The sequence below is a fragment of the Erithacus rubecula genome (genome assembly GCF_903797595.1).
Source record: "Erithacus rubecula genome assembly, chromosome: 2".
Classification (NCBI taxonomy): Eukaryota; Metazoa; Chordata; class Aves; order Passeriformes; family Muscicapidae; genus Erithacus; species Erithacus rubecula.
Window position 1 is genome coordinate 67,682,696 of NC_136685.1, and position 23,590 is coordinate 67,706,285.

Consider the following 23,590-nt stretch of genomic DNA (forward strand, 5'->3'; position numbering starts at 1 on the left):
TCAAATTATTCTCCTCCTCCGTTCACTCTGCCTTGGACGCTGGGCTGACTGTCCCTGACCTGACTGTCCCCCAAGTCCTGCCGTGGCCCCCCTTCACTGGCCATCTTTGCCACTTACCTTTGGCCTCTGAGCAGCTGTGGTCTCTCCTCTTGTGCCCCATGGAAGCTGCTCTCCCTGCACTATGCCACCTTCTCAAGGCTGAAGATGTTGCTTGCAAACCTTCCTGGGGCAGACTGCCTGACTGACTTCAGGCACAGGTTTTCTCAGCTCTCAGCAGGATCAGCAATACCAGATCGATCTCCTCAGAAGAGGGAGTACAAAACAAGGGTCGTTTTCTTCTTTCCTATTGATTTTTCTCTTCACTAAACATACAGTAGGAATTTGAGTTTAATGGAGTGTGGATTTTTGTTTTTGCATAATAAATTTCAAACAGGGTTTCATTATCCCATGCAAATAGCATTAATTTGCAAAAGTATCCTATTAAACATTTGAGAGACTTTATCCCAAAGGTGATGTTGTATTTCATTACTGGGCAATGATATTTTTTGTATCTCTGTTCAGAAAGCATGCCTCAAATCACAGCTGGCAATCACTAAACAAATTTAACAGATCTTTGCCCATAATCAGGAAACCAGCCCAGAAATGCAGAATTAGGATTTGCTAATTCCGATTTAAACTGGCACTACAGTTTGCTGTCTTCTGTTTATGCAAACATGTGAATTTATTTTTGCCCACGTGGGACTGAGATGGAAGCATTACAGTTGTAGGATAATATGTTCAGATATAATATTGCAGGCCAGGATTCAATCAGTCTAATGTTCATAAGCAAAGCAGCAATGCACTCAGATAGAAAAATAGGACAATTTAATTCTTCTAGATGAGCTATTAGTTTTTATGTCATTATGTTACCATTAGCAGGAGCACTGGCTGACATGCACAGTGCAGGCAAGTGAATCATACAGTGCCAGACATTGGAAATGGTTTTGGAAATAAAGAGGTGGCTGCAGCTAAAGCTAATGGGCAGGGATGGAACTTTCCTGTCCCTCCACCTAGTCCCCATCATTAGGGCTGAAAGATGCATTAGGATGAAGTCCCTTTCTACTCTCTGAATCCCACCTTGCCACCTGTTGATGTGGCCCAGCTAGGTTCTAGTGAGAGCTTAAGGACAGTCAGAGGATACTATGAGCCATGTTCCCAAATGAAGAGAAATTCAGAAGGGGTCAGCCAGTCTCAGAAAAAGCCAGGCATAGAGAAAAGAAGCAGCAGTTCTATGCACTACTCCAAATACTTGCACATACGCACTATACGTACAAGCACCAAATGGATTTGGGGAGTTTTGGGCCTCCCAAAAGAGTGGGGTTTTCACTTTTTAAGGTGTCTTAAAACTCTTGTCTTTCCAGACAGCCTAGGCACCAAAATGAAAGGCTGAACCAAGGACAGGCAGTGCCTTGAGCCACACTTGGCCTTGGAAAGTTGCAGCAGGGACACTGACCTACGCTCCTGCTCATGGGTCTGAACACTCAGTAAACTTAACACAGAAAAAACTTGTTAAGATAACAAGCATAACTTGCCTCAGGGGACACAGGAGCCATCTACACTGGGGAAATGCCAAACCATTATCCTGATTCATAGAATATATGGTGTGACTGAAGTAACAGAGCTACAGATAAATGGTGAAAAACTTACTTCCATTAAACTTCATTTCAGATGACTTTTGGCAATGTCCTTGCTCTTCCTTCCTCTAACTCCTAGTGACAGGCAATGAAGCCCAGTGAAAACTGTGTGGTCACTTTGCAGTTTGCCAGGATGATTTTTCCTTGACATTGGCTGTCAGCCTGTGCACCTGCTCCCAGCCACACTGTCCCTCCTCATTAGCTAAATCTGTCATTTGGCCTCAGCTGCAACAAGTGAGATCATCTTGTTATCAGCTAAGGCAACAGCTCTGGCAAACCTATATCATCACCAGCAAAATAACTGCATCACAATCCTCAGACTCAGTGGCAACACGATGACCTTTGCAGATAATTGTAGTAAGAACCCTGTGATTAAAAGTAAGTAGAATGATGACTTAGGAAGCCATGAGACTAACATGGTAGGCATTAAAATTACATCCACCATGTACCTAATGTGCATTAAGCAAGACACAGCTTTGCAGAGGCAGTATCTGGGACCTCAAAAATACGGTTTCTGTTCAAAACCGTAAACAACAAGAATTTTTTTGCTACCTAGGTGCTTTTTGATGTATGCTGCAATACAGATGGTAGTGCAGAGAAGAGAAACCCAACTCTCTTGTACTGGTGCACACTTGGTGTAACACTGCTTCCCGTTACAGTAACTTTATTTTGCTTCAGTAGAAAGCAAAATCTAGAAGAATGAATAATAATGGAATCATGTTAGGGCAGTAGTATTTTTAGCAACTTGTGGTCAATCTCACTACATTTCTGGCAACTGTTTACAAAGCAAATTTTAACGTGGAGATTCAAGATTTGGCATTAGCAAACAGGTCCTGTGCAAGCTCCTATCTACCTGCAGGACAGCACTGCCCAAGTAACAGTGCATAAAAGTATTTCGCCCTCCTTCCCTTTTTCAAGAACCCATCCCATTCAAGTTACCTGCTAACTGCAAAGCATCTAACTTGAAACAGCTTTATGGGAAATCTCCATTTGATCCTATGCAGGACAGTCTCTCACTGACCAAAGCAGAGAGCAGGCACCTCAGTGTAGAATCTCTTCCACACACCACACCTGCATTGACCTTCAATCCCTCCTATATACTGTCATGGATCCAGAGCTGCACACTGCTGGGAGCTAGAAGAACATCCGAGGGAATGGTTGCTATACACTTGCCCCTTCCTTACACAAGTTCACATACTGCTCCTGGCCATTGCCAGAGACAAAACATTGGGCTAAACAAATATTTAATGCAATCCAGAACTGCTGGTCTTACGAAACTCCTCTGACATAAAATCCAATTGGGATGTTTTGTAGTGCTGACATTAGGGCTGCAAACCGCCCCAGTCTATGGAGTTATCTGCTCAGAAAATAACTCATTTCAACCTCCAGCAAATCTTCAGCACCCACACAATGTGCCACTGGTGAACCTTGGGAAGAAACTTCAGGAAGAGAACATGTTAATTAAGGACAACATGGCTGTCACTCAGCTCCAAAATCAAAATTCAAGTGGGTTTTTCCACTTTTTTTTCCTCCAACACAATGAATATCCTGCCTGTTCTTTCCCTTAAAATAACAAGAAAACAAGTTTATATTTAATGACTGACAGACAAAGAGAAGATGGCAAATGTCAGCTGTAGCACAGAAATAAAGTTATTAATGGGATATATGCCTGGAACAACTGAAGACAGGAGAGTGAGGACAGAACCCAGGCAATTCTTTTAAGTGTACAAGTAATTTGCTTGCATTTCTCACTTTCTCTTGCAACTTTTTTTCAGCACCATTACTTTATGAGCCATGTTCTCCATCTGGGTTTACATGCACCTGCTTCATAATTTGCCTCTAGGTGAGAGATGCGCTTTATACTGAAGTACTTGCATGATAATCTTTTTCCTTCTGATCTGGATTCCAGTTTTAACTCATCTTATATGCTGGCCTCATGAGAAGATGTAAAAGCTGTATGAAATGAGGGCTATTATTGTCAGTTTTTCAGGCTTCTCAAATATTGGAGCAGCTGCCTCATAAGGACATGATAAATGCTATGTCAGTATTTTTTATTTGCCATAATCAATCAGTCAGCATCTGAAACAAAACCAAACATACGTTAGATTGCTCTTCTCTTTTTTTTGTTTTTTTGTTTTTTTAAGAAATAACCAGCACAATACTAAGCCACAATTATATCAAGTTTAGGTACAACAGTGACATTAATAGAGCCTCCTTGAGCTGAGGAAAGCTAACTAAAGGATGCACAAACAGGATTTCTTCAAGGCACACACGCCACTAAAGAAAATACTCCCACTTCATAGTGCAGGCAGGCAAAAGCCAGACTTTTTATTTAAGTTTAAAATAACAAATATTCACCTACAATCACAGTATACTGCTTAGTTTATCGCTTCTGCTTTGAATTCTGTGCTTTCATTTCACGTGTCTACATTTTGCAATTGTGTACACGCTGCAAAAGTAACTTTGTACATAATTTAACATCTGTGCATATCCTTTAGAGCTTAACATAACAAGGAAATCAAAAGAAATCTTGAATTTTAAGATAATGAAAACAATCAATAAAGTTCCACTGGAAAAAATAGTATAAATGTTTCTTATAGTACAGTACTCTAATTTTATGTCAGTGTCATTTTAATGCCATCGTTTTCAAATATTGACTGTATAAAGAGGAGACTAGGGGAAAAATTATCTAAAATGCCATTCCTAAATCTGTTAGACTCTGGTGATTTATGATATATGTACAGTATATAAATATATTTATGTATATATGTACATATATATTGGTTAACATTCATTATAAATAGAACTGTGTTAACCTAAGCAGTATAAAAATAGCCACTTTCCTGGGAACATGCAAACACAATATGCTCTCACCTAATCTATAAAACACAAAACAACCAAAACCTTTAGTTCTGATTTTCTATAAATATAAATTTCAATTGAAGACTTTCAGCTGATTTAACCATAAAGTTTTCCAGTAAAATATAAAAATTTGTTTGATGCTAGCTATAATTAAGCTCAAACACAGTATATTTTGGGTTATTTACTTTCAAGTATTTTTCCCACGTGCGCTAAATCTAGACACACTGCATTTTTTTTTCTTTTACAGTAAATTATTATTCAGCTCTAAACACTAAAAGCCAAATTACAGGCAATCTGGCATGCTTGCACTGCAGGTAAAAGGCTCTCCTCTACACTGTTCCTATGTGGGAGGCTGTCCTAATATGGCTATTTGTGCTCCAGATCTTTTGTTCATTGCAAAGCATTGTCAAGATTCCCCTATCGTAAGATTCTTAAGGCCAGAAGAGAAAGTACTACAACCACTTAAATCTCGTCTCATGCTCACTGAAATTCACTCTGAGATCCCTGCATTCTGCACAGTGACTGGTAGCTGGACTAAAACACCTCTCCTATTGCAGCCAAAGAGGTTCCAGCTTCAGAAGTCGAGCGAGATCTTGACTTTTTAGTGACTTTTCCCAAGGGGAAAAAAATTCGGTTCCATCCGAACCAAATGTGACGTTTTTCCTTTTTTCTTGCCATATGAAAAACTGAAAAATCATTTTGCCCTGAAACATTCCCTTCTCCTCCAAAGTGCTCTGAGTAGCATTTAGAAAAGCAAAAGAAGAAATAGGAGCCATGTTCAAAGGTGATGCTGTGTCTGTTCCTCCTCAGCAGAGCGCACGCTGGGCTGGACTGTGGGAGGAACAGCACCGAATCCTCTGCTGAACAGATTCCAACCACCTATTAGAAAATGCCATAAGCACATGACTGGCACAGTCATGTGTGGCATATGCTAACTCATTTTCATTCCATTCTATGCAGCTACATACCCACCCCTGTCCATTTCAGAAGACTGAAATGCATCTGGTCTTTCCTTCCCTAGCATCTCACCTTATCTAGAATTTTGAATTGCTTTTTCTACCTCTCAGAAAAGTGTTTCATACAAAAAACAAACAGCATGGAAGACTCAAGGCACACTCTCTCCAGCACAACATTTTCCTGGTGATTAAAGGACCTGTTAAGGAAGTAGGAAATTCAGATGTAAATGGCACGGGCAAAGGAGGGACTTCCATCTTGGTTTTGCTGTGCTAGAATTATCTTTTGCACCTGCAAGTTACTGGGTAATAGAGGAATGACCTAGATATTCCCCCCTCCACCACATCTAGAGATATTGCTCTGAAAATGTTTTCCAGATTAAGATGCTAACTTTAATTTGATTAAAACTGTGACTATCAGAAGTGCACATCCCTGCTGTCAAAACCAGCTGCAAGATGGGGCGTGCAACTCAATGAGCCAGATGTCAGTGAAGGCCTAGTCTCTTAAAGATGTTCAATGAAGTTGCTTATGCAAGCCTTTCTCTCTGGCATCTCTGATTGTGGTACACCTAAATCCTTATCCCTCAACCAAAATGGCCTTATGTTCTCAGCCACATCTTATATTTATTCCCTTTTCCCAGGGTGGCTCCCACATTTTTCCCAAATGTCTTTTCTACTTCAGAAGTGATGAATCCCTGTTAAAGTAGCACAGATCCAGCTTTTATATTTTGAGAAAAAAAATATGAGGCTTTCTATTTCTTATGGTAAGTAGCATAAATGCACCAAAACACTGGCATGGATACCCGTGTATTAATTGTTTAGAGAGCTGTCATTGGAAGTTGGGGACTGGGAATTCACAAAAGGCTCATTTGCCTTCTGATCGTCCTTCATGGAGGCTGCTTGGTCTGAGATGGAAGAGAAGGAGAGCTGGTCATGTTCCATTATATGCACTTGGTCCTCCTCCTTGTCCTTCTTCACATAAAACAACTTCCTGAACTTTTTGAGCTCATGGAGTTCACAGAAAGTCTCAAGAACTACCAACATTGCGATAAGGCCCAACAACAGATAACCTGAGTGCAAACAAACAAAAAAAAAAGAAAATTAATTATTAGCAAACCAGGTAGGGCTGGATCAGTTCTGAGCCTGTGACTTTTCTCAACCCTGTCATCTCTGACTAGTATGTTCATTTTCTTTATGGCATTATTCCAGAGCTTTGAACTGTGATATCTTTGTTTTTCTCCTTTTTAATTCTAAAACCAGCAAGACCCCACTTTAACAGAAAAAGTAATGCCACTTGTTCAATTCTGTTACAACTGTGTAAGAAAAACAATGTGTAAAGGTATTAAAAAAACCCAGAATATTAAAATTTACCACATGCACACTTCCCTACTCACTTATGACTTCCACTATTAAGTGCCCTTCAAAAGATTTTGATCAAAAGATGGAAAACTAAATTTTACCACAACACTCCTACATATTACAAGCAGAAGTAAAAATATGGGAGTTAATTATGATCATTGGTTATTTGTATCAGTTTAGCAGGACAAATCACTTAGTATTCCATGAAAACTTTGAAATTATTTTCCTCTAAAATTATTAGACATACAACACCCTGAATTACCTGGAAAAACAAAGCAACTAGAAACATGTACAAATCTAACAAAACTAAAATGAGAGATTAGTGTAAAATTACTCCTGGAATTTGAAAAACCTGACATAGTTACTCCATGTTTTGGGGATATTTGCAATATTTTACTAAGGTACAGAGATTACCCAAAACCTGTAAGTGTTATCTAAAATATATTACAAATTACTTTAACTGTGTACTGTCTGACTTATTTTTAGAGGTAATAGTCAGCTCTCATAGTCTGAGACTTCTGGAAATGGAGATCATGAACAGCAGCACAATTTGCTCTGTTTTTTATCCTCTCCAAATATATAAGTGTATAGTTTAAAGGAAGGTGTTAAAATGAATATTTATTAATCTCAATGTTTCATTAGATCCCTACTTCTGATCATTAGAATTCAATGAGGAGCATGACTACTTAGTTATTTCATCATTTCAATGAGGTAAATCAAGCAGACGCTGAGCGTGTAACTATTAGCAGAACGCACTCATCCAAGGGCTGAACATTAAGTGTGCTGAAAAATCAACACAGATTAATGATTATAATTTCCATATGGTCACTGTTCTGTTACCTAAAGGCATAAATATCTCACCTTAGTTACAGATTATTCACTAGCAGGAACACTCTCCTTTTCCTTCCAGGAGTACCATTAATCAATTTTGTAATACTAAATACTCATCTAAATCAGCACTACAGCTAAAATTTATTAAATGTTTTTAAGCTTTATATCACAACATCAAATGGGAGCTATGCATTAACACAAGCAAGAACTGACAAAGCTGTATCAATTTAAAAGCATCTATAAATCTGCACTGAGAATTTGTAATTATCTCTGAAACTCAGTCCAGTTGATTGCCACTTGATTTAGAATGGGATTTGTGTTCTTCTAAAAATTCTTGAAAGGCCTAAAGTACTCATTAAGCATTTTCTAATGCAGAAGTCCAATTTATTTTATAGAAAATTTAGGTTCAGGAGAAAACATTTTATTTGGTCCCTTGAATTGTTCATGTGAAAGTAAAAACAGTAATTTTAAACTTAAAAACTTAAAACCTATTAAAATTAGGTATTCTAAGGTCATAACTTTGCCTAAAAGCTACTTTTTCCTTTTAGTATTTCCTGCAATTTATTTCCTAATTGTTCTGCAGCTTGAAAAAGCTTTAATCTGAGCCATGTTTTTTTCAGAACAGCAAGTCTGTAACAAGGCCTTTGCTATGTGTGACTTTCCATTCACTTCACCACTTAGCATCCCCAAATCAACACTGCAGATCAGCAGGTTAATAATTAAAAGCTACCATTCATAAGATAAACATGACAGGGTGAGGAGGAAATCTGCAATGGCAACAGGCCAAGCAGGATAATAAAACAAAGTGTTCTGTTGGATAGTTCAAGGCCCTGCTTCAAGGAATGAAAAAACCTCTCTTCAGGTAAAGTACAAAACCGAGTTAACAGACTCTTTGCCTACATTATGATTGCTGGATCATGCACAGAGGCACAGTCAAATGCAGACCAGCCTAAGAAATGGACCTGACAGGAAAGGTTAACTTTGGCTGTTCAGATCTTTTAACTGACAGCCCAAAGACGGCTCAGGTTGAAGCTGTATGAGAAACCGCAATGTTTCAAAATACTGTTGCTGAAAAGTATTGCCCTCAAGCATCCATTACTCAGAATACCAACATAAAGGTAAATTTCTTCTTAAAAAACTTCACTTTCTTAAAATCACTGATCACCATCATTTCTTCTGTGTCAAATACAATGAAACAATTTAAATTTAGCATTCATGGTCTTGCTTTCTAACATATCAGTCTACTTGTCTGTCTTTGACAGTTGGTATGTACCAGTGCCAGCTTCAGCTACCTTCTGTTACTAGAGTCAGAAACTTTGCTATTCAGCCCCATTTTCCATGGTTTCTTGATTCATCTCTGTCCACCTGTCATCTAATCTTATAGGATGACCTTAGGTTACACAGATCATCTTGGCTCTGTGATGCACTGAAATGTTAGCCCAAGATGCTCTTAACCATTTCCATAACAGTTACATGAGGGATTTTTTTTTTCTATTATTAGAGAGTAAATAGCTGTGGTTAGAATAATGGAATTCTAGTTTTAGCTTTTCCTTTCTTAACTAAGAAAACTGACCTTACTTAACAGCTTACTCTTTACAGAGCTACCTAAATTAATGCCATGTTTGATAGCTGACAAATGATCACCATTCATAGAATGGACAGGAGAAGTCTGATGGTCAGTTAGATGTTGATTTTTTCTATATATATATATATATATATATATATATATATATATATATATATATATAATGCCTTTTACTTATCTGGTTTGTTTGGCACTTACACGTAATTCCAATTTTATACAGCTCTCGAAATTTTTGATTGTAGCCTTCTCCTGGCACATAGTCTCCGAGGCCAATGGTGCTCAGGGAAATGAAACAAAAATAAAAAGACTCCAAAAAATTCCAGTCATCTTCCAGGACAGAAAATATTGCTGCTGGGATTAGGAAGAAGCAGGAGACAGCAATAAACCCGAGGATCATGGCATGGATGATTGCAACGAGCTGCTTGGAGAAGCCCCAGCGGATGTGGAAGTACAGCACCGGCCGCCGGGTGACGTGCACGATGATGCGCTGCACCACGGCCGTCAGGAACAGCAGCGTGAACGGGATCCCAATGACCGAGTAGATGATGCAGAAAGCCTTTCCCCCATCAGAGAGAGGCACTGTGTGCCCATAACCTGCAACAAAGCACAGCAGCCATGGGCTGAGTTACAGCTAGAGATCAGGTGACACTCTGATATTGCCTATATCAAGTGAGAAGAATAAACTACACTAACAATGATTCTGAATTCTGCTACTCTTGACAAACGCTGTTCAAAGGTCTGTTTTAAGCAGGCAAACAAAACTCAGTACTAGCCATGAGCAAGCAAACCCAAATATTTTTATATTTCAGCATTGTGAACATCATTGTATAAATGCTTGTTTCAGAGAAGGAAGAAAGGCCTAGTCAGGACTGGAAGTTTATGTCAGGAAATTTGTATTTGATTCTGGGTTTTCCTGCTGAGCTTTTTATTTAGTTTTACAAAGTGATGTAACTTCTCTACCCACCCTATAAACTGAAATAATATATACTTCAGAAAAGTGTTCCTACATCTACATAACACACTCTAATCCCTTTTGTGAAAATCAATTAAACTACATAGAAATACTATCATAGACATTCCAAGCTATTTAATTCCACGCTTCCAACAGATTATAATCCATCAAAGATATCTAAAAGCAGAACAAACATTTTTCACAGCAAAACTCCAAGGATATAGCCACTGTGGCTAGATTTTTGCCTCATCATTTACACACCAGAAGGATGAATAGTGACGAATGCAGAGTACACAATGGTGTAGTGGCTGATCACAGCCATCCATCCTTATGTCACAATCCTGTGCAATTGTACTTGTACCCAGTGGAAGTGGCTATGCTGTCAAAGCACACTGACAGACAGCATTTGGTTCTAAATGTAAGTCATGACCACAGAAAGGAACAGTAAATCCAGCATAAACCAAGAATGCTTTCTTCTGTTTGCCAAAAAGAAAAAAAAAAAAAATGAAAAGAAAGTATTTTGTTTTGTTTTCATTGCAGCTAGGAAAAGGAAATGCCCCAGATCAGCCAGCTCATTTGGGTTATATTACTGCTGTACAGTAAGGCATTTTCCAGACCTACTGCAACTAGCTATCTTGAGCAGTCCAGGCAGAACACCCAGACAATTCAGGGTTATGCTGCTTCTGATTTCAGAACTGGACTCAGTTTGTACCTCCCCAGTCTGCCCAGTGCTGCACTAGACTGGGCAGACATTACATGAGGCTCCTGGGGACTGTCTACCTGCTCTCCTGTGAAACTGGCTGTTCTGCAAGTCCCTTCAAGTTTTATATGAACAAAAGAGATTTCTTCTCTACTTTGATGGATTTAATAATATAATCATTGCTTTTTAAGTTTTCCAGAGGAGTAAATAAAAAATAACATTTCCTTTTCTTAAGATGCATAAAGACACTTCCAGACAATGAGAGGCTGACAAAATGTCTTATCACTACAATGTACAAAGTCTTGTAGAAGAAACACATGAGGTATAATTTCTCTGTGTTAGCTAACCCAACAGGGAATTTCAGTTGTACTTGAATTTTAATGATATTATGAATAATTTACCCAAGCTCAGTCTTTTGAGTCCTGGTAAATCGTATTACTTAATGGCTTTTTTTTCCTGCTCACCTTATGTTTGCTTTATCTGCTTTGAGATAAGAGGATCAAAACTGCACAGAGCAGCTCAATCAGATTCATGAAATTGTAGAGAAGTGTTCTACTCTGTGCCTTATAACACTGGAGATTTGACTGGCATTTCTGACTACCACCAAGCTGATGCTTTCTTGGCCCAGTCTATCAGAACTCTTGGATCTTGTATCCACCAGGGCATATCCCATCACTTAATGTTTGAAACCACGACTGAGCATGATTTTATCCACACTCATTTTCAAGTAACACTTTACTGCTCGGGTGCCATGGGGCTCTTCCACCTTCCTTACTTCCTTAATTAACATTGTATTTTTAGTAAACTTAGTTGCTTCCCTCTTCCAGGTGATTTAGGAATAAGTCAAACAGCACAGATCTGCAAGGAACACCACCTGTGACAATCCTGAGGGGAATGAACAAACCATTCCTTCAAGAACTAACCATTTCTCCTACTCTGTTTGCTCCCTTTACATACCTCACATCCATGCAAGTACCAGTTACTTAGTTTTCCTGAAAATCATTTGTGAGACAAGCTTGCAACTGCAAGTTTGGCAGACAAAAAGAGTGTTGTGGGTATATCATAGGATAGTTAAAACTGATCCATGTGACACAAACACAAAAAAGGCAGCTGCACTGCTCTACCACATCAAGGTGTCTTCAATAAAGCAGAACTATGGGTATGTTATTTAAATAAGCTGCAGATCAGACCTCATTTGGAATAACCTACCTCATTCTGTATATCCATGCTTAAAGAATGCAAGCATATTGGAAGAAGAGCAGAAAAATGTTACTGAAACCAGCACAGGAATAGAGATTTTTTTAAATAAGGGGAAGATAAAGGGTTGGCTTTCTAGGCACAAGTGAATGGACATTGAAAAGTGATGGAGCATCTCCCTGTTAATGCATCAGCATACAAGTACCACCAAATATAAATGCTTTAGATAAAGATATATAATAGTACCACCAAGGAAAAAAAAAAAAAAAAAAAAAAAAAGCTTTGGTATAACATGAATACATTTAGTCTAGAAATAAGAAAAAGGATTTTAAACTTCAGAGAAGAGTTTTGGAGCAATCACCCATTTCCAGAACTGGTGAAAAAAACCCCAAACACCTATGTTAAAATGGAGCCTGGTAAAGGTATGAAGCTTGGTAACTTTGTGGATGGTGCAGGATAATGAAGCTATACATTACAAGCAGAAACTGAGCTTGCAGACCTAGAAAGTGCCTTGCAAACTCTAGGTACCTGAATTAACATGTGTTTGCACTGTACAATGAATAAATTTGAACACAAATATCTGTAGCATACATACAAACAACAGTATCAGACACATTTGTCAGATCATTACACACAGAGCAGCTTGATGGTGGTTTAATTCCAACCTCTGTGCTAATCCAGGCAGTAATAAACTCATTTCTTGGATCTGACAAGGATTCTGTTACTTCTCTGATACCATTCTCATAATTCTTTCTGAAGGGCAGAAATTACTGCTACACAGTATGCACCTCAGAGGAAGTGAGTCTGGAAGAACACTGCTCTCCAGCTCCTTCCAATTACAGGAACTATCACACTAAAGAGCATTGACAGTTTCAGACTGAGGAGAGAATACATGCTCCACTCAATCAGCAGCAGTAAAATGACATCTTCCAAAAGCAACTGTCTGATCAGTGCTTGGGAAAGAGAGTCACTGCTTGGGAATGATGATATGGAAAATCCTAAGCTGAAATAGTCACAATTTATAAGGCTATGGCAAGTGGGGAAGAAAAAGATTCCTACTTTTTCCCAGTGTGCAACTGCTTTATGTAATTTTTCTTTACAATCTTACCTATCAAGAAAATTGCCTATAATCTTAGTTATCACAGTACAAAAATCATTAAAACACCCCAAGCCAACAGCCACACTTTAAAAGAGAGGAAATTACAGACACTTGTGCTCCATTGCCTCCAACCATTGCTCCTGCACCTGTTTGTGCTTTGTACTGTGCCCTCTTCAGGGAGGTGTGTGTGCCCATTCCCCTTTTTGAGTGGAAACAACCATGATCAGAGGCATTACAGTTGCAATCCTAAGGTATTATTTTTGCTATGAGAAAAGGATGCTCAACAGAACAGCACTACTTATGAAGGTATTTTTTTATTCTGTCAAGGGTATTTGCTATGGGTGACCAGAATTTAATCATCAATGCAGCCTGTCTGAAACTGTACTACTGATTATGAAAAAAACAGGATTTATTGAATGTTATATTTTCATATTGTATAATGAAAATATCAAATAACAATCACCCATTTAAAAGCACTGACCTTTAAAAAATCAAACCCTTAGATAACCTGTCCAAGCACTGCTACTCAGTGGCACTAGAGATAAAGGATATCACTCAAAAAAGAATCCCTTCTATTGTCTATTCATACTTTAGAGGTCCTATTCCATCAATGCAGCCTGTCTGAAACTGTATTACTGATTATAAAAAGACCCAAATATTTATTGAATGCTATATTTTCATATTGTATAATGAAAATATCAAATAACAATCATCCATTTAAAAGCACTGACCTTTGAAAAATCAAACCCTTAGATAACCTCTCCAAGCACTGCTACTCACAGCAGCACTAGAGATAAAGGATATCACTAAAAAAAATCCCTTCTATTGTCTATTCATACTTTAGGGGTCCTATTCCTTCAAAAAAGAAATAATGGAAAAGAATGCATACAAGACCAGCAGAATTTGCCAAATGAAATAAGATCAATGATCCATCTAGCTCAATGTCTTGAGATAGACAATACTGGATTGATTACACAAAGAGTAAAACCCCACAAGATATTGACAGTTGTGTTTCTGTTCTGTTCATATGTGGGGATTTTTTCCTTAAAAGTAATTTGCTCTCTTATTACTTGGAGTATTTCTACTATTATACACTTACATAAATATAGAAAATGTTTTTATCATTTCTGATGTAATTCTGAAGGTTGCCACAAAAGTGACAGTGTACATACAAAACTGTTCTTTTTTTTAAAGTAATTTAAAATACTGAAATCTTTTTACATTTACTTTGGTGCTGAGTTATATACGTCAATGATGTGCTCAATAAAAAAAAAAATCCCTTGCTGTGCTTCAAGTTAGTTTTTCTGCTCTTACATCTTCTAGAAAGTCTCAGTCAAGACTTTGCTACACCCCTCAGTGGGTTGTACCCCTCTTGTGCAAGTCTCTCTTTCAGTTATTTTATCTTCTGCCTTAGCTGTGACTAATTGTTCCTGTTAGATCTCTTTGTAGATAAATACATAGAATTGGCCATTATATTCCAGGTAAGATATATTTTCTCCCTCCATCTTTATATACGCCATCAGACTTTGTTTTCCAGAGTGTCTAGGTAGCTTCCAACAATGTCCAATTCATAACAGCCTGTGCCAAACCCAGCATTTCCTTTGAGGATTTCCCACTCTTCTGTCCTCTGTTAGCTTGGCAATGGTTGGCAATGGGTGTTTTTCCCTTTCTTCCCTCAGACACTGCTTTGACCAACCTAAGAAGTTGTGTATCATCACTGCTTTGTCTCTCCAGTTCAGCCTCTCCTGCAGCTCATTAATGAGTCCTTCTCTGTCTTAAGAGGCAGTGGCTGCCTTACAGGTCTTTCAGGACCCTGAACTGAGCATTTAGTGCCAGAGTGCAGAGGTGCCATGGTTCTGTGCAGTAATAACCCAGCCTAGACTTCCACACAAATCCACAGATGATGCCTCAAAGAGTGGATGTTTGAATGGTGGAGATGGATCTGACATCAAGTGAGGCAAGTGACAGGCAAGAAGTGCTACAGAAGGGCTACAGGAAGCCCTGAGGAAGCCTCCCCCAGCCAGCCTCTCTCTCCCAGGCTATGGGGATGAAGCCTGGCAATTGTGTCCAGGCTGCAGCACTGACTCTCTCTTCCATTGTCTATTCATAGTTTAGAGGTAATATTCCTTCTAGGACAAGTTTTGTCAAGCCACACCTCCCTCTGGCCCCAGGTGACCTGTGCAGCACCCTGAGATTCTCAGGGCATGGAGAGGGTTTTGTTCAGCACATCCAGTGTCCTCCACAACACACAGATTCAGATGGCAGGATCACACCATTCAGCATCACAGCACGTGTGCTCATCCCTTTGCTGATCTGAGTCAGTGTCCTTGAAGAGAAGTCAGACCTTTAAGTCAGCTCATAATCTCAAAATGCCCCAATAAATTAAGTGTATCACGTACTATGTATTTTTAAGTTATGTAAAAACATTTAATTCATCCCAAGCATATTATGACTCACTAAAGTATGATGAAGATGGTCAATGATAATATTTACATAATTTCTAGACTTTTTATAAGCCTTTGACATTTTCCACTGTGTTTAAAAGTGAAATACATCCTTTTTCAGAACTGGTCTATTATCTTCCAAGAAAAAAAAAAGAAATGTCAGGTGATGGTAGATCTGTACAGTAAGAGAGATCACCTTGGTTGCTGCTATGCTCTTCCTTTGTAGTACAAGAAAATTGTTTGAGATCCAGTGTTATGAATAAAGATGAATTTCATTGTTGAACACTTTGGAAAAGTTCCCTAATGCTGCTTTGCTAAACAAATCAGAGAACTTGGATTTCCAGTCAGGCTGAAATACGCCACCCTATACTGCAGAAATGGGGTGGAAAAATTCCACTGTGACAGGCATTTTCAAGCAGAGGAAATCCATTTTGAAATTGCATTTTGCTACCTCCTCAGTTGATTTAATGTAACTGATTTTGTGTGCATTAGAAGAGTGAAGAGGAAGAGATGCTGTAAACTAAATTGATAAAATAATCTGAGAGAGAAGCGAAGCAAAGCGAAGCGAAGAATGATGAGGAGATTTGTTTGAAATCTAGTCCATTTCACTAATAAAAGCTTACTATGCAGCCCTCAAAGACTTGCACTGGCACAATTAGAGGTGTGATGAAGGGTGTGGCAGAAACCTCTTAAACCAGTTTTGCCACTAAAGAAAACAGCCATTAGGTTCATTCTCACAGAGCACCAGTAAAGGTGACTTAAATGTGATTCAGACTTCAAGCTGAGGTGATTTAGTATGGTGCTGATCCAACTCTCTTCAATAATAATGTACCTTTCAAACCTCACTAGAATAAAAGTAGTAAAACTATATTTAATGTAACCATGAAGATTAGATCTTCACAGCAATATCTCACCTTTTCATGCCTCAGAATAGAATCTAGAGTCAAGGGACTTCTTTCAAAAGTACCAACCAATCAACCACCCAAACAAAACCCCAAAGAGATTCCCACACACTGATTTACATACATCTCCTATGTGATTTTGATTCCTTCTGGGACTGTTCTCTGCTGCCACTAGTTAGGAAAGCCAAAGACTGCTAATTCCTCTGAATCAGTGTCCTGCCAGCTAGGTTTGGACTTTCCCTGGAAAGGACCATGTTCATATAATCAGCTCACAAATTTCACCTGCTGCACCAAGGAAAGCTGAAATGGTTTTTAACACAGTCGGTTTAGTAATAAATACTAAATAATAAATAAACACTCACATGAGCAATTTGGCTGACTGTCAGAAATATCTAAACCAAAGAAACAAGGCATGGATATGTTCGCTTCTATGGTCAAAGCCAGGTTCAAAATCAATTTCTATCAGAACAGCTGTATGTCAGAACATTTTTATCTTGCAAGGCATTCAAAATCTGCCTTGTCTGCTCCTGCACAAGAAGCAATATTTCACATGCCCAAAGAAACTGCATCCACAGATGCTGGGAAAAGGGGACACTAACAAAACAAACTGGGGAAAATGTTTGTATGAGGACAAGAGATATTTTCACACTTTATTCATATTTATATGAAGAACAGCTTGCTCTACAGTCTTGTATTTGGTATTGTTTAAACTGCCAGTGGATTTGTACCAATGCTAGCAAAATTTGATGTTCACTTCCCATTCTTATGCATTCTGTGTCAGCTTAAATAACCGGTGTGAAAATGGGTTTACTTTGTATGGACGTGCAAAACATCATCATTCAGAAATCATGGTGATCATAATAGTAATAAAAAACATCAAAAATATTAGGCTGGAAGCAAAAGCAGTGATAAAGCTGAAGTAATAAAGTAAAGCTTCCAATATCCCACTGAGTATATTCTTAGTCCTCTGAAAAGCCAGCCTGCAATAGGCCCATCCCAACTCTGACTTCTCTGGAGTCCTACATGAAGAGACAATATTTTATTGACCAGGACCTTTAAACAGAAGACACTTCTGGTGGAAAATAATTACCCATATAAAATATATGTTAAAAATTAGCAAACAATTTGTGTATATAATATTTTTAAATAAATGTAATAAGCTCTTAGAATTTAAATTACAAATATTTAAAACTAAACTAAAATTGATGTGAAAGTATTTGTAATACTTAGCATTACTGTTTGGATTCTTTTCAGTTAAGTAATACTTACTACCAAAGCAGAATGAAAATATTTCCTTGCCCTCAAAATGTCCACCTTAAGTAAAAAAGTACTAGCCAGCCAGTGAACACGAATGGAAAGGTTGAAAGAATGATGTGAGAGAGGCAGTGTGCAACACAGCAGCATCCATATGCCACCTGCAGCATCACTCCCTAACCTGCCCTTTCAGGTAACCATATCCATTGGTGAGCTCCCCACAAAACCTCTCCTCTCCAGGCTCAGCAGTCCCAGTGTCTCCCAACTCTCACATGAGGGATGCTCCAGTCCTTTCCTCACCTCAGTAGCTCTTGGATGGATTCTCCAATAGCTCCATGGATATTTTTGCATTGGGAGGTGCAGAACTGGAGCCAGTCCTCCAGGTGTGGCCTCACCCGTGCTGAGTAGAGGGGAAGGATCATCTTCCAGAGCCTGCTGGCAGCACTCCTGGTGCAGCCCAGGGTACCATTAGCCCTCTCTGCCATCTGGCTCTCCTGCCCCATTAATTATGCAAGGAAAACTGAAAGTGCATTAAGTCTTTTCAAATTAGTCAAATGAGTAGGATCAGAATAAAGCCATGCATTATGTATATATTAATTTTCTTAACTACAGAAAAATTACAGAACCATTTATTTACAACAGTCCTGTATCTTTTTGCTATTGTAAGACCATTTATATTTTTCTAGAGAGATAAATGCTGCTCTGTTTTGCAGCTTAATGATCCTGTGAACTCTCAAGTTCCAAAAAACATTTCATAATTCCAAAATTATAGCACAGAAATTCTTACATTATTTATGCTTACCATTAACCAGTTTCCATGATCTCCAGGGAATATTTTCTTCTCAGCTAGGAAATGCATTATGATGGTTATTGCTTTTGTTCCAACCCAGCTGCTAATGCTGGAGAATCAGCTGTTCAGGGAGAAATTTCTGTACCCTGTAATATATTAATGTTACTGTACACCTTCATATATAAACATATGCAGGTATAGAAGGTGGCAATATTGGTTCTGTGGCCTGGGCATGTCTTTCTAATTCCACATTTTTTCTGTACCAATAATGCAGCAGGAGAAACTGTTGTCATCTTTTATACTCAGGCAAAGTGACAATAAAGCACAAATAATTTTAAATGTATTTCTTTCTTTAAATTCTGTCATACTTTATTATAAATTATTATTAATTATTATTATATTTTCTGTCATGCAGAGATCAAATGATAAACACGACTTTTAAACTGGAAAAAGCACACATTCTTGAAGACTGATAAAGAAAGCTTTGCTCTGCTTCAGAGTTAGAGCTCTCATGATCCACAAAGATTAATATAAAAATGCAAGTTAAAGACATTTTTCACTCAAATTTGACTGGAAAAACATGAAGTAGTGCAAATATCTTGTTATCATTTAAATCAGCAAGAAATAATCTCCAGTCACTGTAGGAGGATTCCTGGACACTACATATTTATAGGCAGTAATTTACTATTCAAAACATGATAATTTTTTATACTCTTCACATACCACCAAGGCAGCAGGAGAAATTGTAAGATGCCATTATGAAAAAACATGTTTTTGTGTTGGGCTTGTGAGCAGAACTTTAAAACATTAAAATAGTTTGGTTGCAATAGGAGCTTAGATCTTGTATTTGAATGTCATGAAAAAAAGTAGCATTTGATAATATTACTTAAGAGATCAGATAACTGCCAATTTCTGCCCCAAAATAATTATTTTAACCATTAGAATGCAAAGTACAGCCACAGGGAAAAAATACATGGAACCAAAAAATTGCATGGTCACCTTGTTTACATTAGTATTATAGCACAGCAAGTGCTGATCCATAGTGTGGAATACTTGGTAGCATGTACCTGAATTCAAACATATTTAGGGAAGCCAGGATTTACTTCAGATTTGCTCTACTCTGTTCACAAAGACTGGATGCCCAGTAATAGCTGAGGTACTCACCACTACTTCAGGTTGTTTAATTAGAAAGAAGTCCAGTCCATATGGTCCAAAACTGCTCTACGAGTGTGAACCAAAGCAGGAAGCTGGAATTATCTGTAGTGCACTTTTGATCTGAACCCAAGCACAGGGTCAAGAAATATGGCAGACTTCAGCTGCTTTCAGAATTTGAATTCAATACTTCCCTGGCATCAGCTCCTCTACTGGTATTCCACAGCAGAGCTGTGCCAGACTGGCTTAATATCACAGCTCCTCACACTTCCCTGATGGGGGTCCCTCTAGATTTTTGGGAGGAAAGACTTTCACATATCATTTCTCAATTTCCATCATAGCTCAATAAGATGAACAACAGTATTAAAAGTCTGTGAGGCTACCTGAACCCCAGGCCACTTGATAATGCACAAGGACACTATTAATTGAAAGGAAACTAAATATAACTCTGAGCCATTCTAGTACCTCCTAATTCTCATGACAGTATTCTACATTTCTTGTCATCAGAAAGATCATCCATGTCTCTGTCACACCACCTTGCAAGGCAAGGCACACCTATAGTCTGATAGGAATTGCAAATGGCATCAAGCACTGACATTTTGTCCATTTACAGTAACTGCTGTTTCAGACAGTATTTACCCATAACAAGTAAGTGAAAAACATCACAACCCTACAGCAGTGATGCTAACGATCAAGTCATTCCCATATCAGTTAAGATGTGGGAGGTGTGTACAAGGAAGTACTTGTTACTAGAGCAGCAGATGGAATCCACTGCACAGGAACCAAATGCAGACATAAGATTAAGCACAGAAATCAGTATCTCCCCCCTACATCTGAGATTATTATTAGAGTGTTTGGTGCAGTATTATCTCTTCTCAACAGAAGCATCAGAGGGAAATACAACCCAAAAGACAGTAACTTTAACTGGAAAATGATAGCACTCTTTCCTGTCACCCTCCAACACTGGGTCTTGCTCATCCTGCCTTAACAGATTATGTATGACCAAAACAGGTATTATCAACCCAAGGGAACTGTTAGAGCCTTCCAGCAGAGTCTACATGAAAACAGACATTCCTTGCCACAACAAAGATGCTTACTATGTGTGAGACAAAGCTCCAGGTGAGGCACATTCACCATTCAGGGCTAGTAAATATGCCTTTATAAAGAACATGTTCCCTGCAGGAAGAGCTTGTGTTCTCCAGGCACTGGGAGAGCAGGCAAAGCTTTCCCACTTTGCCTGCAAGAGCAGGTTTTTTCAAGCCCTGCCTGTCAGCTACATGGCTCCTACCAGACTGCCTGTTGAGAAACTCATTTTTGTTGGGACATGCTAAACTTCCAGCCTGTCATGCAGTCTGTGTGGGCTGGACCTATGCTCCCACAGAGCCCTCACAACTTCAGTCATGTTTTTTGGATGTGTTATTAAAGATTTCCTGTCTGAGTGCACCACAGTGCTCCAGGGAAGGAGCAAAGACTAAATGTGAGTGACTTCAGCATGCAGAGGTCTGCTAAACCTCTGTGCCAAAGCATTCAGGCCTTACTTCTACCACAGATGAGAGTCAAGAGGTATGTGTGAATTTCTGGGTTTGCCATTTGAGTTTGTGTTTCTTCAAAGCTAACAGCACTTTTTCTTTTTTTTTTTAAAGTCCAAAGTCTTTATATTGGAAATCAGCTCCTCTTAGTCTCATCCTGGATTTAAGATCCTATGAGGGTTTAGCTGCAATCCAACCAGAATCCATATGGTGTTGGGCTCTTTTCCCCCACAGAACTCTCAATAACAGCAAACTTCTAGAAATACCTAAAATATCTATGCAAAACACAAACATTGCATCTTTAGATCTGCCTCTAGCAAAGATTTAGCATAAATAAACAAACACTTTTCTTGTTTCCACAATTATCTTCTGTTATCTCAGATTCATTTTCCAATGGAGAAAAAAGAAAAAATAATAAAAGTCTGTTGAATAAAATTCAACCAACAGGTCAAAAGCAAGGTGAGACTTCCTGAGGGCTCCTCTGAGAATTCAGCCAGGAAAATTCCAATTATTTTTTTATTGGTTTACTTGCCCGCTAGGCAACAGATGGTCAAAAATCTGTATCAAAGTAAAGGCTCCAACAGACTACTTTATTATTAAGGTTTCCTAATAGAACAAACTACGTACATCTCAGCAACTTAAATTTGGTAAAAGATAAATAGAAGTGAGTTTTATTGGGAAAGTTTAACTTGTAGTCCTCTGAAACATCAGAAAACACGATGAGGTTTTTGCACTGGAATGTTCAGCAACATATGTGCAGCAGCATTCCCTTAATAATGGATTTTTAAAGCTACTGATCACCAAGATTATCAAAGTAATCAAAGAAACAAGTTCTTTAAAAACCTTCCTAAGAACTTCAGTACCAAGTTCAAGGTATTGAAAGCAGTTGTTGTGATTTACCCCCAGATGGCAACTAAGTACCATACAGCTGTTTGCTCATTCCTCCCTCATGGTGGGGAGGAGAATTAGAAACAAAAAGTGAAACCTATGGGTGGAAATAATAAATTTTAGTAACTGAAACAAAGTGAAATATAATAATAATTATAATAACAATGAAAATAATAATAATGAAAAGGAGACTGAAAGGAATAAAACCCAAGAGAGACAAAAGAAGCATGCTCATCACCTGCTGACTGATGGCCATCCCATTCCCATGCAGCAATTGGCCTCCACCAGCCAACTTCCCCCAGTTCATACACTGGGCATGTGGTTCTGTGGTACAAAATATCCCTTTGGTCAGGTGAGGTCAGGTGTCCTGGCCATGAGCTCTCACAGCTTCTTCAGTGCACCTGCTTCCTGACAGATCATGGGAAGCTGAAAAGTCCTCAACTTGGGGTAAGCACTACTGAGCAACAACTAAAATGTCAGAGTTTTATCAACCTTATTCTCATGGTTAATATAGAACAGAGACTGCACCAGCTACTAAGGAGAAAATAAATTCTATCCCAGCTGAAATCAGGGCAGGGTACAAGCCTTTCTACAGTTCTCCCTGAGATTCACATCCTGAAATATCCAAAGCAGGAAAGAGACAAACCTTAATATGGACAATGCTTTGGCAGAGTAAAAAGGTCATTATTGATTAGACTTAGCCAGTAGCTTGTCCATGATATTGATCTTCTCATTTCTTGTGTTGATTCAGTAAAAAAACATGATGAGGCTTTCACCTTGACTGCAGCACAGAAGTGGTATATTCACACAATAGATTTTACACATCCAGATTTTGTCTTTAATTCCAGAAGTCTGCACCTATGTAAAAATTCCTTTTAATAGCTAAGACACATTTGGCATCTAATTGGCAGTGAAGCTCAGAGGACACACTTTTAAGAGACTCATAGAAGACAGAGCTTCTTTTATTTTTCCTAGAAAAGGTCTGCAACTTTTTATTCATTTAATGCTGCAACTTTGTCTTTCCACAACCCCTCTAATTTTCATGTAACAGGTTTTAAAGTTCTATCAATTACTTCAACTTTCCACCACTTGAAAGACCTTGTGTATGCATGGTGTACCACAGGGATGTGCCAGCTGCCACTGCAGAACCCAGCACCTGTGCACTCTGCTTGAAGCCTGGTACAGTTCACTGGAAAAGAGATTTCTAAAAATTTATAATTCACACCTGTTACTATCCCAAATGCACCCTGGGATGTGTAAAAAGCTTTGAATGTGTTGCAGTGGCACTTACTGCAGTGTTTTAATCACATATTGAGTTACTGAATAATACATATCTAGAATTGCTAACTTAATAATTTCTCACACTGAAATGAGCTGTGGTTTTTCTTCCTACCATCTGGAAATAAAAAGAAACAACCAG

At 38.5% G+C, this 23,590-nt stretch overlaps 1 protein-coding gene across 1 annotated transcript in view; it reads right to left on the bottom strand.

Annotated features, from left to right (window-relative positions):
- Positions 1-3,779: 3,779 nt before the first annotated feature.
- KCNK1 (potassium two pore domain channel subfamily K member 1) overlaps positions 3,780-23,590 on the bottom strand; it is a 32,779-nt gene continuing 12,968 nt past the window's right edge. The window contains exons 2-3 of the mRNA XM_079297980.1: positions 9,462-9,857; positions 3,780-6,558 (exon numbers count right to left, since the gene is read on the bottom strand). Of these exons, the coding sequence (XP_079154106.1) occupies positions 6,299-6,558; positions 9,462-9,857 (656 nt within the window). The 3' untranslated portion in view covers positions 3,780-6,298. The remainder of the gene's footprint in view (positions 6,559-9,461; positions 9,858-23,590) is intronic.